The 15,700-nt window shown below is 45.1% G+C and overlaps 1 protein-coding gene across 1 annotated transcript; it reads left to right on the top strand.

The window, feature by feature from the left end:
* The first annotated feature begins 479 nt into the window (after window positions 1–479).
* On the top strand, window positions 480–14,867 carry igfbp5b (insulin-like growth factor binding protein 5b). The gene is made up of 4 exons (XM_068705129.1): window positions 480–1,193; window positions 10,357–10,571; window positions 10,776–10,895; window positions 11,464–14,867. Exons 1-4 carry the CDS (start codon window positions 860–862, stop codon window positions 11,596–11,598), a joined length of 804 nt encoding a protein of 267 aa, XP_068561230.1. The 5' UTR covers window positions 480–859; the 3' UTR covers window positions 11,599–14,867.
* Window positions 14,868–15,700: the final 833 nt, after the last annotated feature.

Here is a 15,700-nt window from a genome sequence, read left to right on the forward strand (position 1 = left end):
GTTCTTTTGTAAGAGAAGCTTTCTAATCTTTGACTTTTTCCAAGATGAATCTCTAGGAGAATCATCTCACCCGCTGTATAAAAAAAAAAGATTGTTTAACACACAAGTGAGGCTAGATATGTGCGTTTGAGTTATTCAAAATGTACGTTTTTTTTGCAGCATAGTGCACTTTAAAGATCTTCTATGGAGAATGTGAAGCTGCAGCTCTGCAGACAGTGAAAGCCTGCAGCCCCCCCCCCTCAAATGTTTGGATGAGGGCTGCGTTGCTCTCTGCTGTTGCCTCTTGCACCTCAGCATCAGTTCAGCCTTCAGGGTGAAAGAGCGATCCTCCTGCTGCTGAAGAAGAGGAAGAAAAAAAAAAAAAAAGTTTGGCCGCCTGCCAAGCCGTGGAACAAGTGCGCCTCCCTTCCCTGCTGTTTAGCGTATTCATAGTTAGGGGTTTGGGCTCGGCTGTTTTTAAAAAGGCAAGGCAGCTCTCCAGTTGATCAGTCTGCTCAGGAAACTTCTGCTGGAGAAAGTACTGGAGTCCAAACTGAAGGGGAGACAAGTTGAGATTTTGTGCAAAGAATTGCTTTGCTCTTGCAGAGGACAACATCTCTGGAAAAAAAAACAACAACATCACAAATATTTTTTTTAATAGCTTATTTGAACTCTTTTTTTGTGCAGGGTGCACGGCGCAGAGACGCGTTAATTAATGTGTTTTAAACAGATAGCGACACTCTTGGATAAAGACTCTTGGCTTTAGCTGTAAAAATCGGATTATCAGACTGAGGCATTGTGCTCATTAGACCAGTCTACTTTTGTTCCCCCTCCTCTTCGCATTTGAGGTTTATGCTTATAACTGAAGAGAACGCTAACAATGTTTCTGAGTTTCTGCCTCTTGGTGACATTTATCTTGGGGCTGTCCGGGTGCTTGGGCTCATACGTGCCGTGCGAGCCCTGTGACCAGAAGGCGCTGTCCATGTGCCCTCCGGTCCCGGTCGGCTGCCAGCTGGTCAAGGAGCCGGGCTGCGGCTGCTGCCTTACGTGCGCCCTGTCTGAGGGACAGGCGTGCGGCGTTTACACCGGGACTTGCACCCAGGGCCTCCGCTGCCTGCCGAGGAGCGGCGAGGAGAAACCCCTGCACGCCCTTCTCCACGGCAGGGGAGTGTGCACCAACGAGAAAGGATACAAACCTGCCCACCCGCCCATAGGTAAGACGCGCACCGGCTGGCCGACCGAATGCATGCTCGGGATCGACTTGAGAATGTGTGTTCGGCTGCAGTTTGTAAATGTAGAAGAAAAAAAAAGCGTCGTCTACACCGGGACGCCAGTGTTTGATCATGTTTCTTGTCCCATGTGGGGATCAACTGCGGGATCGCAAAGCCTATAGCGGGAAATAAATAAAAACCACAATCGAGTTTATTTCATCATTTTTTTCCCCAAGGTAAGATTACACTATTCATGTCATATTTTTGCCACATCCAGGTGGTTCCCCTTCCTCAGCAGGAGACCCACCGTTGTAGAACAGGAGCAGCCGATACCGCTGCTCTCTGACGGAGCGCTTGTTTGACAGATGGTTTGAGGGCGCCGTCCGATTAACTTGTATCCACCGCCTTGATTAAACTGCCCGCACAGGAGCTTAAACACTCCTCTCCTCATGACACGAGTGCACCTTCGGTTGTTCGCAGGGCTCTCCGCATTCGGGGCTGTAACGGCACCGTCAAGTTACACCGGTCGTAGTAACGACACAGGGTGAACCCAACGCGGACGTGCGCGCGGTGCCGGTTCATCTCCGCTGCGGGCGCTTCTTCGGCGCTCCGCTGCGGTAAAAACGCACATGGCGTGTCCCCGGCTATATTTGAGACTCCGGTTGCGGGGTGGGGGGGCGGTGTGGGAGGTGGCTGTCAAACTGCGGTCCAGCGAGACCGAGCAGTGTCTTGACAAAGATCCAAGGCAGTTTTATCATAGTTCCATTATAAGGGCGGCGCGAATTATTAAACGCATTCTTCTGAAGAGGTCTCACCGCTGATGTTATGACGCCAAACAAAAAAAAAAAAGTCTAAAGCGATGCGAAACTTTCTGAAGATGTCTGTGCACGACATGATAGCGTATTTATGTAAGGAGTACTAAGAGGATATATGCGGGAACCCGTAAAGTGCAGCTTATTCTGCAAATTGCCGCCTTTAATATCCCCTCTTGTAACAAGTGTCTGTCAAACCTCGCTATGTTCCACCCTCGCGCCAGAGCGCATTACGCTTCTACGTCTGTCATTTTTTTCCGCCTTCTTTTTAATTATCATTCGCACCTTGAGACGTAAAAATCTACCTCATGAGGAAAGAGCCGATTCGTGTGTGTGTGTGTGTGTGTGTGTGTGTGTGTGTGTGTGTGTGTGTGTGTAGACGACATGGGAACAAGCAACCGCGGTGCCGCTCTGCAAAACGCATCGGGTCTCGTTAAAGCGGAATTTAGATAGATTTAGGTCTGCAGGCTGCCGCTAGCGTGGTGTTCAGAGTCGGATTACCACTAAATCTGTATGCGTGAGAGAGACGCAGAGGGAAAAAAAAGAAAGAAAAAAAAAGAAGAGGGAACGACACGGAGACAGTTACACAGGGGGAGAAAGAGTGGAGCCCTGAACGATTTAAGGTATTTCTTGCTGATGCGGAGGGGGTCCACTGTCGCTCAAGAGTTGCAGCAGCTTGTCAACAACTAGATAAGTAGGTGGTAACCACAAAAGGGGTTTGGCCACATGCCTCATTCTATAAAATAGGCTGCCACTGGGGCTCATTTTGGGCTGTTGACAAGAGTCATTAGGCTGCTTCCACCCGGCGAGCAGAACACCTCTCCGCTTAATGACATTACAGCCTAACGGAGGTTTTGTCCGCGAGCGTCACGGTTTTAAGACAAGTGCGCAGCAGCAAACCTCACGCTTGGCGAGGCATTGGACGGGGAACTGAGACAAAGTGAAGGTGGGCTCTCGGGTCCTGTGCGTTTTTTTTTTTTTTTGCTCTTATCGGGCGGGGCTGCGTGGGCGTGCGTTGTCTTTGTGGTTGTTGTGAATGAAGACGCCACAGGCTGTTCTGTCTCACTCTGGCTTCGCACACTAAACACACACGAACACACACACACACACACACACACACACACACACACACACACACACGGTTCCTGAATTCTTTGTTGGCCCACAGAGGTAAATCAGAGCATCTTTTCCTGCCTCTGGCACTGCATTCATTGCATGGGCGCTCAGTCACAACGCAGTGATTCAGCAGATTGCCTTTGGCTCTCTCTCTCTCTCTCCCCCTCTCTCTCTCTCTCTCTCTCTCTCTCTCTCTCTGCTCTGCTCTGCTCTGAAGGGCCTCTGTCAAAACGGCTCCACAGACTGGTACTGGTGAGGTGAGCTTCTGGTTTCCTGTGGTGTGGGGTTGCAGCTGTCAGTGTGCTGTACCAGCTGAGCAAGCCAAACACTGGGAGGAGGAGCTCAAGTGTCCGCAGCCTACTAAATATTGACTGGGGCAGCCAAACAATGAGAGAGGAATCTTTGCTATCCTGCACCCCCCCTCCTTACTTTACAGCTCTCAGAAAAATAATCCTGGCCATCGCTCTGTGCACGGGTTCGCGTCCGAGCGGTACGTTAATTCACAATCCTGCGCTGTGACCCCGGGGGTTGCTTGGATTGTAAGGCACAAGAGGTGGTGTGTGCTGTGGGGGCCCCTCTCCGACTTTGTTAGCCCCCTACGAGTGAATCGGGCCCTGGAAAGCTTGCCAACAGATATGACTTCATAGCAGCAGGCCCCCTCGTCCTTCAAGCTTCTTGAAAGGGCCTTATGTTTTAAACGGATTGCTCTTTGCCAAGAAACAAAAGATGATTAGGGAGTGGTTCCAAATCCAGAATACTCCACACACACACACACACACACACACGTACAGAAATACTATGCCCCCTTATTAGCATAGCAACAGGAAACCTGGTGCCTTTACTGACAACTTTAATACTTTGTCTTGACTCTTTCACATGTGCCGACGTGGTTTTAGCTACGTCGGAGTTTGTGATTTTTCGCACGTCGTATTGTTCCGTCATTTGTATTTACAATCACAAGTGAGTCGCGCAACTGCGGACTTCTGATGCCTCGCCGAAGTACTTCACTTATGCGCGGTCGCGTCGCCTTGTCGTATCTAAGCACCGTACAGAATCACTTGTCATCACGTACTTTTAAAAAGCTTTTTTAACTTTGAGAATGGCCATCTGCTTTGTTTTTTCTTCTTCCACAGCCTCCCTGACTCAACTGGTTACTGGGTCGTATAGCTGAGGGATCAAAGCAAGTGGTAAAACGCCGATTCTCTCTCCGAGCGTACGCTGTGGGCTAATGCGAACCAGCGGCCGCGCTCCCGACTGCCGTGGACGTCGCGTGTGCTCATGCAGACGTGCCGCGTTAGATATAGCCCCGGTCACGTGTGGGCCCCAGCTGCCTGACAGCTTCGTGACGGGCTCATGCGAAAGGAAAGACTGTATGTGGCTTTTCCATCCGTCTCACCTTGAACGTCTGAGACAGCGCAGTGGAGGCTTAGCATGCTGCAACTGATCCGTTGCAGGTGCTCGGAGAATTATTTGAAAGGTCACTTTGCGAAGATGTCCCACGTGGACTTAAAACAAAAACAAAACAAAAAAAAAGCACGAGGTTTGGTGGAAACATGTGACACCAGGAAAGCGCAGAGAACCCGGTTTCTCAGATGTGACATCGATACGAAGTAGGGTCATATGCGCGGGCTCCAGCGCCAGCGAGCGCATAACCTTTTTTGGCACACTTTGCCTGATTTCTTTCCTGTAAAACTTTACAGTGATATTTCTACAGCTCATTGGTCACTGACACCTTTAGCCTGCTGGTGGCAACAGCTGTGAAAGAAATCTGCGCTTTCGCTGTAGTCTTTCTTCGCTGGGAGTATGCGATTCAATAAAGGCAGGGGATGGCCACATGCTAGGCTTAAAAATGATGTCACATGAGCTGACACCTGACCTGTGTACTGTGATCTCACCTCCCAACACCTGGTCACATGCTAACATGGTGCGAGAAAGCACCAGAAATAGGCCTTTTTGGGTTTCTCAGGATTTGGGAAACAATAGAGGCTCCAGGGACTTCTCTGAAATGCTGGTGCCGTCTGAGAATGTGAGACAACTAAGTGAAGCTTTTCTTTGTCCCTGACGGGGTGGGTAAGCTCATCCTTGGCACTGAAAAGTGCTTCCTGCTAAATACTGTGGAATAATTGAAATTGCCTCATTGTTGATGCCGAGTTTTGTTGAGAAAAGAACGTTCCAATACATTCAAATCTTGCACACCTTTATGCTGCAAAAATCAATTGCTTAACATTGATGTTTATCAATTGATGCTTATTTGTAATGCTGCTTGGAGATCAGCTTTGTGCTGCACAGCCAGGAGCGCTTGACTCCCGCCATCGGGGGAGTTAGGACATCGTCACACCCGGCAATTGTCTTGTGGTGATGGCGACCCAAAAAAAGAGGTTGAGTCCGTCCGTGCGGCTTGTTGAAAAACCCAAACTCAGATGTAGGATGAGACCTCAGACCAAAATTAGGAATGTGCAGCGGGAGAGCCATGCGCCTCGCTCTGATAATGTGCAACGTGAATCGAGTGCTCGTCTGAACCGCGGAAGCTGTAAACCGGTCACAAAGTTTGCTTACCTACAGAAGCATTTCCCCCACTTGGAAGGATTTTGCATCCTCTCGTAAGTCCCGCTTTGTGATTTATAATCCTCGAATTGTTCTTGTTGCTATTTATACCCGAGCATTCAGAAAAGCAGGAAACTTTTTGATTGCAATGAACATATTCTGCGCGCACAATACCGTGGGAAGAGTGGTTTCCTGCATTTTTTTCAGGAGCCGGCTGAGACCACGCACGGGGTCGAGCAACAGGAGCTCCATGGAAACAACAGGACATGCGGGTCAAAACATAATTCACCTCACACTTCACCCTTACACGATCATGAACAGCACATTTGATAAGGCCCACATTTTCTTTCTGCTCCAACTGGTTTGGAATGGAGCCTTCTTTTTCCAGTCATCTCATGTAACCGGGCTTCGTGCACTAGCTGTCAAGTCATGTGCAGAGGGTGTATCTTTGCTTGTCACTGTATAAAAATCCAACACACCACCCATGCCACAGTGTTTTTTACTACAGTGATGCTAACTTTTCAATTTTATCTGCAAACTATTTTGCCACCTAAGAGTTTTAAAAGCCTCTGTGACCGATATGTCCTTTGGTCATCTGGACTTAACTTTTGTGCCGCTGCACACACACATCCCCAGTGACTTGCACAACTCCTCTGGTTTGTTCACACCTCCCTTTCTGCTCTAGAAACTGCAGGGTTATCAGTCCGTGGCCTTGCTTTCAAATATTAAGTAGTCTGAGGCCGAAGGATGGTTTACTAACGTTGTGCTTTATATGACACAGGCCCTCAGGCTCATTTATCCCTACATTATCTTGTCCTACCCCCTGTTGAGATTAGACAGCACCTCTATTCACAACTCCTACATCTCGTAAAGATGTAATTTCAGATGCGGCGCGGAGACGCAATTAATCAAAGGCGGGACATAACAAACACGGTGTAATGCTGGTAAATCCAATGAAAGGTGGGAGAATCTATTGTCCTTGCTTTTTTTTTTTTTTACTATCTAAATGGTATAATTATAGTCCTAAAGATCCAAAGGGAGAGAAGACGAGACAGCTTATCGTTCATTCTTGGACCGTTGCCCGCAAGAAACTTGGGATATTCATGAGGCATAATTGTGTGCAGATGTTAATTTTTAAACAGAAAAGTATCAGGTGCACCTCCTTTGGCTGCTCGGCTCCTCTTGTCCTAATGAAATCTTTAGCTTGAGCAGAGAGAGAGAGAGCGAGAGAGAGAAAGAGAGAGAGAGAGAAAGAGAGAGAGAGAGAAAGAGGGAGAGAGAGAGAGAGATAGCGGCAGAGCTTTGGGCTCAGCTGAATGGAAGAGCTGCACATGACTTGGCTCACTTGGCACACGTCCAGCGTCCTGGCTGAGTTTCAGGAGTTAAACACAGACCCTGTAAGCCTCCTTTACAAGCTGGGTACCCTGAGCATGGAAAAACTGAGTTTTTGTGGCTGCGCCGAAGAGCCCACTTCAGAAAAGATGAATTTGGCAATTTTGTGAGTGGAGGATAAAAAGAAGTCAGGCACCATTGTGTTCACAAAAACTATTTACTTTGTCTTAAATGCAGTTGGAAAACCTTTCTTTCTATCCTATGTTTCTAACAAGAGACATTTTTCAAAGTGACTGAACTTGTAAGGTGAATATAATCGATGTGCCACGGCTCAGACCTCTCTTAGTCGGGCCATTTGTATTCTCAAATGGCATTACACATGAAACAAGAATGCACGTTAAAAAAAAACAACACAGCCCTCTTTTTCATATTTCATTGCCAAATATGCGGCATTTCAATTAAGCACCCTGAGAAATGACTGGGCCGTGCAGCAGAAAATGCAGAGTTTTTCCACAGTGGTCACATGCACGGGCGTACGTAGGAATGCTGGTTTGACGTATTTATTTATAGCGAGTAATAGCCTCGTAGTCTGAGCGGGGGAGACACAAGGACATATCTAAACACAAACCAAGGCCTGCCAAGTCATGAGTTGTGAGATTAATTTCAAAGAGACGGCAGTGCAGCGCAGAAGCCAAAGACCCAATTCTGGTAATCACACTCCCCCCCCCCTCCCCTCCCTTAACCTCCCAGAGACTCCAGACGCTCATGCTGTGTCAGGGCTCTTTGAACATCAGTTTTTCGGAGCTTGTGTCCTTGTTTCGTCTCAGTGCCTTTCTCTGCGGTGGCTGTGTACCAACAGGCCAGTCAGCGAAGTTATGGCAACTTGTTAAATCATTTCTTTCCCCAGCCTATTCTCTCTTGTCCGTGTACGAGAATGGAAGTTGATTTGTCTTTCAGCAGCAGTTGGCCCTACAGTCCGCGGCCAACATTCCTCTCTGGTTCAGTGCTTCTGGCCCTGTGCACCGCGGCGGGTTTCCTTGTCAGATAAATATAACCAGGGTCATCCACTGGCACCATCGCTTCGGCCAGTTGGGGCCTGGCAAAGTCCCCACAATAACTCTGTACTTATGGAACAGCTAAGCCAAATGTGGGTGAGGGGGGGAGCTCAGGGCTTCTTTCTGTGCCCTCAAAGAACCTCTGGTTGGGGGTCCAGGCTTAAGAGGCTGAGCCCCAAACATATAGGAGAGGAGGGAGTGTGAGGGGGTGGGGGTTGGGGGGTGGGGGTTGGGGGGGGGGTCTAGGTTAAGGATAAAGGACCTCAACCTGTGAACATCCTATCAAGAGTCTATAGTACCCCCCTGGGGGAGCTGAAATTACGTCTAAGCAGCGCATAAAATGTGACAGAAATGTACAAGCATTTATACGAGTCCGCAGAGCAACTGGAATTTCCTCAGCCTGACATTTGAATCAGTTTAATGAGGGACACGTCGCCGTAAAGTTACAACACTCAGAGGCCTTGGTCCCTGTCGAAGTTTAGCAGTCCAGATAATGTGTGAGCAAATTTTCCAGGCACTGCGAAGGCAGCCATGCAGCATGTGATGCACTTTTCCCAAGTTGTAGTGGTCCGTTTCGCGCACAAACATGCGCTGCCTGGTGTCTGTGTCTCTGTATTTACTGTATGTGTGACCTCAACTAACATTAAGACCAACACGGCTCTGATATATTGAAGACATTGAAATACTTCTCTTGTTTTTATGGATGCAGAACAGATCTAACTGGCCTTACATGAATGGATGTTTGAAGATTACTTTTCCATAACTGTATAACAAGGTCGGAAGGTGGGGTTGGTGGGAGCTTCAACTCCTGTGTTAGCTGTAGGATTTCATCAGCTGTAAAATGTTGCATTCATATATCTACATTTCACTGGTTCCTTGTAATACTTAATTATGGGTCTATGATGACTGTTAGATCAGACATTACTCTTTACAGAGTTATTTTACATTCATGAATTCTATGTTCCTATGTATGTTCATTAAGATAAACAAACTTGGGGGAAATTCCCACTTAAAAAGTAGCGCAGTGACAAACAGCTCCAAGTCTTTTGTCCATTAATGATTTTAACAGTGATTTCTTTGCCCACAATTTTCATTGTCCCCAGGGGTCTTATCAAATGCCGTTTGACCAACAATGGATAAACATATCAGACACAAATGCTTCACTGTCTTCATAACTACATGTTAATCTCAGAACCCATCGGCTATCTGTCAGAACAAGAGTAAACCTCTAAGGGCAATATCAGGGCCAAGACTTCCTTTACTGCACAGTGCTCACTGTTTACGATCCGATTAGCAACTTTAGACACGAGTTGGAGTTGAGAGACGACGTGTTGGACCAGATAGTTTCACTAGTAGCCAGTCTACACACAAATTTTAAGCCTAAGGTTAAGTTATCGTAGGACAATAACCGGTGGGTTCCAAGGTTGCATTTCGGCAATGCTTTCTGACTCTTTTGCTCTCTACACGGACTGTTTACCTGCATTCAACCAAAGCCCCCTCGAACGTTGATTGGTCAATACTACTCAGACTACAAACGGAAACCTTGATTACCGAAAACTGAACCGAAAACTATCTCCAAGATCATTCTTAATGTTAACTAATACATTGTATGAGCTACTTTTGTGAAATTGATTCTAAAACTGTGCTGATTCAAATTTGTATATATACAAGTGACTGTGTACTGTGAAAACTAACTATCAACAACTTTGCACTTCCTAACCCTCAGCTCTAGAAGTTATACTAGTTATACTTCAGCTTTTTGACAACTTTATAGTTTAGTTTCTGTCACAACTTTCATCAATCTCACTATGACCTGCAGCAGAGAGCTGTTCATAGCAAAAATGCTCTGATAATCCCACTGTACACTATCTGATCAGCACCAAACAGCAGTCAGACAAAGTTAGTAAATAGCTGCAGAACATAGTAGAAGACTTAGGAGCTACAAAGCCAGATATATCCTTCAGGAGATGGTGGAGACCAAAACAGAGCTAAAATGAGAGTGAATATTTGCCGAATGCAGATGACTGCAAATGTCTGTTGAATATGTTAAGATGCCATTTGTTGCATGTTCATAACATCTTTATATCATGATAATATGGCAACGTTTTCAGTTTGAGTAGGAGATTTAAGTGAAGTAATTCTATTGAATCCATTCACACTTCTCTTAATTTCCAGCAGAGGGCAGGCACAACTTGCCAGCCAGTGCCAAACATTTTCTCACATTATGGTTTATTCTATTGTAAATAACACATTGCCGGTCATACAAAAAATGTGACAATGAACTGTATTCTATTTGCTCCGCTGCAGAACGTGAGTCTCGAGAACATGAGGACACCATTACCACAGAGATTACAGAGGAGCTGCAGCAAGCTAAAGTGCCACTCCTTCCCAAAGACATTGTGAACAGTAAAAAAGTCCACGCGCTGCGCAAGGAGCAGAAGAGGAAGCTCGGCAAACAGCGCTCCATGGGCTCCCCCATGGACTACTCCCCTCTACCCATTGACAAGCATGAGCCCGAATTTGTAAGTTTTCAATGTTATGCAGATTCTGTATAATTTTTAAAGCTACCATGTGTAGAATGCAAACATTTTGGACCTCGATGACTCCTAGTGGTACTATCTAGCAATAGAAGCTAAACTTTCATCGTTATATCTTAATAGACATTTAATTTGAGTTTTGATCTAAGTGAGAGCGCCTTTGTAACCCTGCGCTGTCTTACCCCAAAGGGTCCATGCAGGAGAAAACTGGATGGGATCATTCAGGGAATGAAGGACACTTCTCGTGTAATGGCTCTGTCTTTGTACCTTCCAAACTGTGACAGAAAAGGATTCTTCAAGCGCAAGCAGGTGGGTTTGCTTAAAAAAATCATTTTTGTTTTTGACTTTGCATTGATATCTTGCAAATATGCTTTCTCTTTTCCCCCACCATTCCAAGCTGGCTACTGTACCTTTTAAGATCACGCCAGAGCTAGCCTAATTTATGCAATTTGGCAATATTTTACTCTGGAACGTCCCACCAGTAAAATGACGATGTGTTATTGAAGCACAAGTATCCGCCAATATGCAAGTTCAGATATTAGAATCTTTATCAGGAAGGACAAAATGGTATCGGAGACAGTATCTCTAGTTAGCAAGCAAGCTAGTTTGAAGAGCTTTAGTAGCCAAGATTGTGACTGACTAGCCCCAACATGTTCATGGCTGCCTGAGGTATTAAGCATTAGCTTTCCTGCTACAACAGTTCACCAATTTTGAGTAATCACTATATCACCAAGCTGCTAGCCTTTTTCCTGAAGACGAGCAAATACATTTTTCTGTACCCTTTTTTTTTGCCCTGACAGGGTCTTCACCCCAACCACCTTTTCCAACTATTGCTGTGGTTTTCACCAAAACTATGTTCTTGTTTTCTGGCCCACAGTGCAAGCCATCTCGCGGCCGCAAACGAGGCATCTGCTGGTGTGTGGACAAGTACGGCGTTCAGCTCCCTGGCACAGACTACAGCGGAGGGGACATTCAATGTAAGGACCTGGAGAACAGCAACAACAATGAGTGAAAAGGGGAGGACCACCCTTGACCCCCCCCCCACCCTCCCTCCCCACCCGTAACCACCACGTGACCCAGGGCCCACGCCTCCTCTCTGAATCACATCTGTATGCTCCACCCTCCATTGGCTTCAAGATTTTTTTTATTTTTTTTTTTCAAATTGAGAAAAAAAGGAAGAAAAAAAAAATCTAAACGAAAGACCAGGCTGAAAAAAAGACACCTGTATTTTTCTTTCTTTTCTTTTCTGTTGTTGACCAAGCGCTCATCTTCAAATGAGGGGAAAAATGTCTCAGAAGATTTACTAGATCCTTTGACTATTGCTCATGGGACCCCTTGTATGAAGCGGATCCCCTGGCTGCAAGATCATGAAAATATATGCACACAATGGATATCATTTTTATAGAAGCTTGGGGGTTTCAATACAACACTTTGTATGATGTAAGATTAACACAAAATCATTGTGAAGAAAATCAAAAATGATCAGGCACATTGATTGAAAACAGATCAGTTTTAGGCTGTGGAACATGATGCCACTGTGGAACTGTTGATTGGCAGAGTAATTTGGTTTTTTCGTCTGTTTTCCAAAAGAAAAAAAAAAGAAACAATAGATAGGGATATGCTGTAACAGTTGACTCTATCTGGATATGTGGTTCTGTCAGAGCACTTATGAATAGGGGAACCTGCTTAGGTATGTGTACCTTCACAAAATGATGCGTGCATGAATGCGTGTATGTGTACAGTGCGTGTGTGTAGTATGTATCCGCCTGTGTTGGTGTATGATGGAGCCTATTACAAAAAGAATGTCCTTTTTTTTTTTCTTTCTCTTTTGTTTGATTTTGTCACAAGTATTGCTAGCGCTTGAAGTGGTCTTTGGGCTGGCCTTCTCTATAACCGATGTAAAGTATGTCTCGGGACACGGAGCGTTTCGAAACAAAAGAGTAAGCAGATCGTCACAGATGAACCTATGTAAGTGGCTCTTCGACAATGTAGCTAGCCTGATATGCCAACTGTGCCTATTTAAACAGACACTGCCATGCGGGGCGACACAGAGCTTAGAGAGCGCTGACTCTACCGGTGAAATAAAGTATTTTCAGCTTAAGCAATGGGACTCAAGTTTGACTTCGATCTTTGGAGTTGAGTGCATAATCAAACTTGTCAGTCGGGCCAGTTGCCTCTCTGATTCAGTTGTGTGAAGTGTAGTTTTGTATGGTTTTGTTTGCGCTGTTTTCTTTGCCTTCAGTGAAGTAAAGACCGCCCACTTTTGAGCCATGTTCCTTTATCAAGTGGTTTCCCCTCAGTACTGCTACTACAGTGTAACCATGGTGTATTACATTACTTTTAAATATAGTTATTGAATGTTGTTTTGCCTGTAGAAACATAGTATGACAACAATGTAAATGTGCTTGGAAAAAGAAAAAAAAACGATTTTAGCCTGTAAAGAATTAGTTCCTTGTAGCCTGTCAGGAGAATGACCCAGAGTCATTAGGCTACGGGGCAGTCAAGGAAGCTAACCCTCTGGAAGCCTTCTGCTTACATGCCTCCATGCAAAGGTTGTACATCTAAGGGGAGCATGATCAAGTCAAAAAGGTTACAGGTTATAACAGGGTCATTTAAGTTAAGTTCTTCTCTCTGTGTGCAAGTCACAGTGCCTTCCTACATGCAATTACATTTAAACAGTGACGTGAAAGTGACATGGATATTAAACTGGGCAATTTAATTTTTTCAAACAACCCCCTCCCCCCAAAAAATATACAAATAATAATCAAGAGGTCTTGGTTTAGTTCTGATTACGAGAGGAACAATGATCATAAAGGTCCTGTAAATGGTGTCAGCATAACGAATCGTTATCTCTGCCTGAACCTCGGGGCAATTCTGGACAAGAATGATGTGTGAGGAGCTGCTGTGCCAACCGCAGCCAGTTAGACCTCCCTCCTCCCTTTCTTTGATAACCGATAAGCTACAATTCTTGCTTTTTCATGTGAATGCCAATGTATATCATTGCCAGAGAGGGGAAGCCAAAGGATGTTTGGAGGTAAATCAACCATTTCCTTCCCAAAGAGAAATGATGAAAATGCATCCTAAATGGCTTCCGGTTGTGAATATATTATCAAGGCTCCTTGCCCCACTTCCAACACCAAATCCCCACTACCACTTTCGAAAAAATAAAGCAGCTTGCACTTATTTCAGTTACTCACTATTGATATTGACACACAACGACGTCCTAAGATGTGGTATCATGAAGTTGGTGGAACAAGAAAAAAAGAAAAAAAAAAAAAAAAAAAAAACAGCCACAAAAGCTAAATGTTGTGTTATCTTGTGCTAACCTTTTAAAGGTGGTGCTTTGAGGTAATATTTGTCGACAGGGGCTGTGCAGCCCATGCCTGGGACCTCCAATACAGCAACATCCTTTAGGGAGAAATAGATTTTAAAGTAACACGCAGCTAGAGATGTTCTCATGGCCAATTGCACAGAGATGAGAGTTGAGATGGAGAGAGGAGAGAAGAGCGACGGAGGGAAAAGGAGAGAGGACGAGCGAGCGCCATGGGCAGTGGTCATAATCAGGGCCTAGCCACTTCCCCGATACGGGGTCACCAATTGCATGACATTAGATACAGTTAGCAAGACAGTCACCAGGAGTCATGGAAATCTGGGGAACGCAATACTGGAACCAAGAATAGAGTATCACTTCAACTTGATACTCTCGAGTCGAAAATGTATCTGATATCTGGGACCATTCACTGTCTGGGTCAATCAAGTGTGTGAATACTTCAGTGTTCCAGGTATACTTTTCTTTTGTTTGGATTGCAGGTTGACGTTCAGGTTTAAACAGAATAGTCTCTACTAGTGTTGGTGACTTCCTGTTTGCCACGCCTGTTTGCGAGTACCGACTTCCTCAGGTTTCACATCTCCTACTTGGTTTAAACTCATATTCACATTTCATACTTCAGTAGTACAGTAACGACAGTACAGCTTTTTTTCTGAGTACATAACACTTTCCGGATGTAATGAGTCAATACAATTGGTTTTCATAATTTGGTGTTCACTGGCTTGTGAAATGGACCCATCGGTGGCAGGAGGATAGTGGGAAATAAAATGGTCAGTATTTGGAACTACATAAAACAAATAGGAAAGAAAAGACAAAAAAATCTCAAATTATTAAAGTGAATATCACTGTGTAATATTTATTCAACTTGTAATTTATGTACTCTTTTAACCTTTGTCTTTTTTTTTTTGTTATGACAAAGCATTTATTTAAATAAAGTTATGTATTCATTTAAACACTCTGGTGAGGTTTTCATTTCTAGTGTTGCATTTGTTTGAGAGGAACGAGTAGACATCAAAATGGCTTGAAACGCACAGTTTGGAGTGGAGTCATCCTGGTAGTAAGCACTGACTAATCTCCGAGGCACGAGCTGATAAACCTCTTAGACATAAGTCTGAGACACCCAGGCTAGCCCACAAGGATCTCATGCAGCATGCAGGATGTGACTTTAAAAAGCCTCGCCCGAGGGCAAGTCACCTGGTTTTCAACACCGTAGTCAAAAGATTGCACAGGAACAAGGAAGTCATTTAACATGAGTTTGAACTTCAAGGGGGGGGGGGGGGGGGGGGGGGGGGGTAACATCTAGTGGGGCGAGCTCACTATTCAAACGACTGGGAGGAAGGGATTTGTAGCCTGGGGAAGGATTCATGTGAATGAAAACCTACTTTTATCACCACTCCTCTGAGTAATGTCCATTCATAAAGACACACACATGCAGCTAAAAGTGCATACATGGACCCAAGGTGTGGACAGAATCTAAGGCAGGAAAGCTATGGAAGGTCTGGCAGATATAGCAACATTCACACTCACATACCCACATATTTGTCACACTGCTTTTTGGAATAATATCATGAGGCCACCTGGTTAGGTGAAGATTTAAAACACTAATTATATCAGCTCTCGATGAGCAATTTGTTTTGAATTTTATAGCATGCACAAACACTCGTAAGGATAAAACTATTGAAGGAGTTTCTAAGAATCTGTGTGTGCATCTCCACAGAGGGATGTCTGGTCATTTTTATTCCCTCACGGATTACAGGAAGTGACAGAATGGGACTTTTCTTTTTGA

Source organism: Cebidichthys violaceus, unplaced genomic scaffold, assembly GCF_023349555.1.
Source record: "Cebidichthys violaceus isolate CVI_PGR_0920_01 unplaced genomic scaffold, fCebVio1.0.p SCAF_11, whole genome shotgun sequence".
Taxonomy (NCBI): domain Eukaryota; kingdom Metazoa; phylum Chordata; class Actinopteri; order Perciformes; family Stichaeidae; genus Cebidichthys; species Cebidichthys violaceus.

Bases quoted from the DNA above. Each gene is read 5' to 3' on its own strand.
- igfbp5b (XM_068705129.1), top strand. From the start codon at position 860: ATGTTTCTGAGTTTCTGCCTCTTGGTGACATTTATCTTGGGGCTGTCC. The intron at 10,572-10,775 runs GTAAGTTTTCAA...CTTACCCCAAAG, and splicing joins ACAAGCATGAGCCCGAATTT to GGTCCATGCAGGAGAAAACT. The intron at 10,896-11,463 runs GTGGGTTTGCTT...TCTGGCCCACAG, and splicing joins GATTCTTCAAGCGCAAGCAG to TGCAAGCCATCTCGCGGCCG.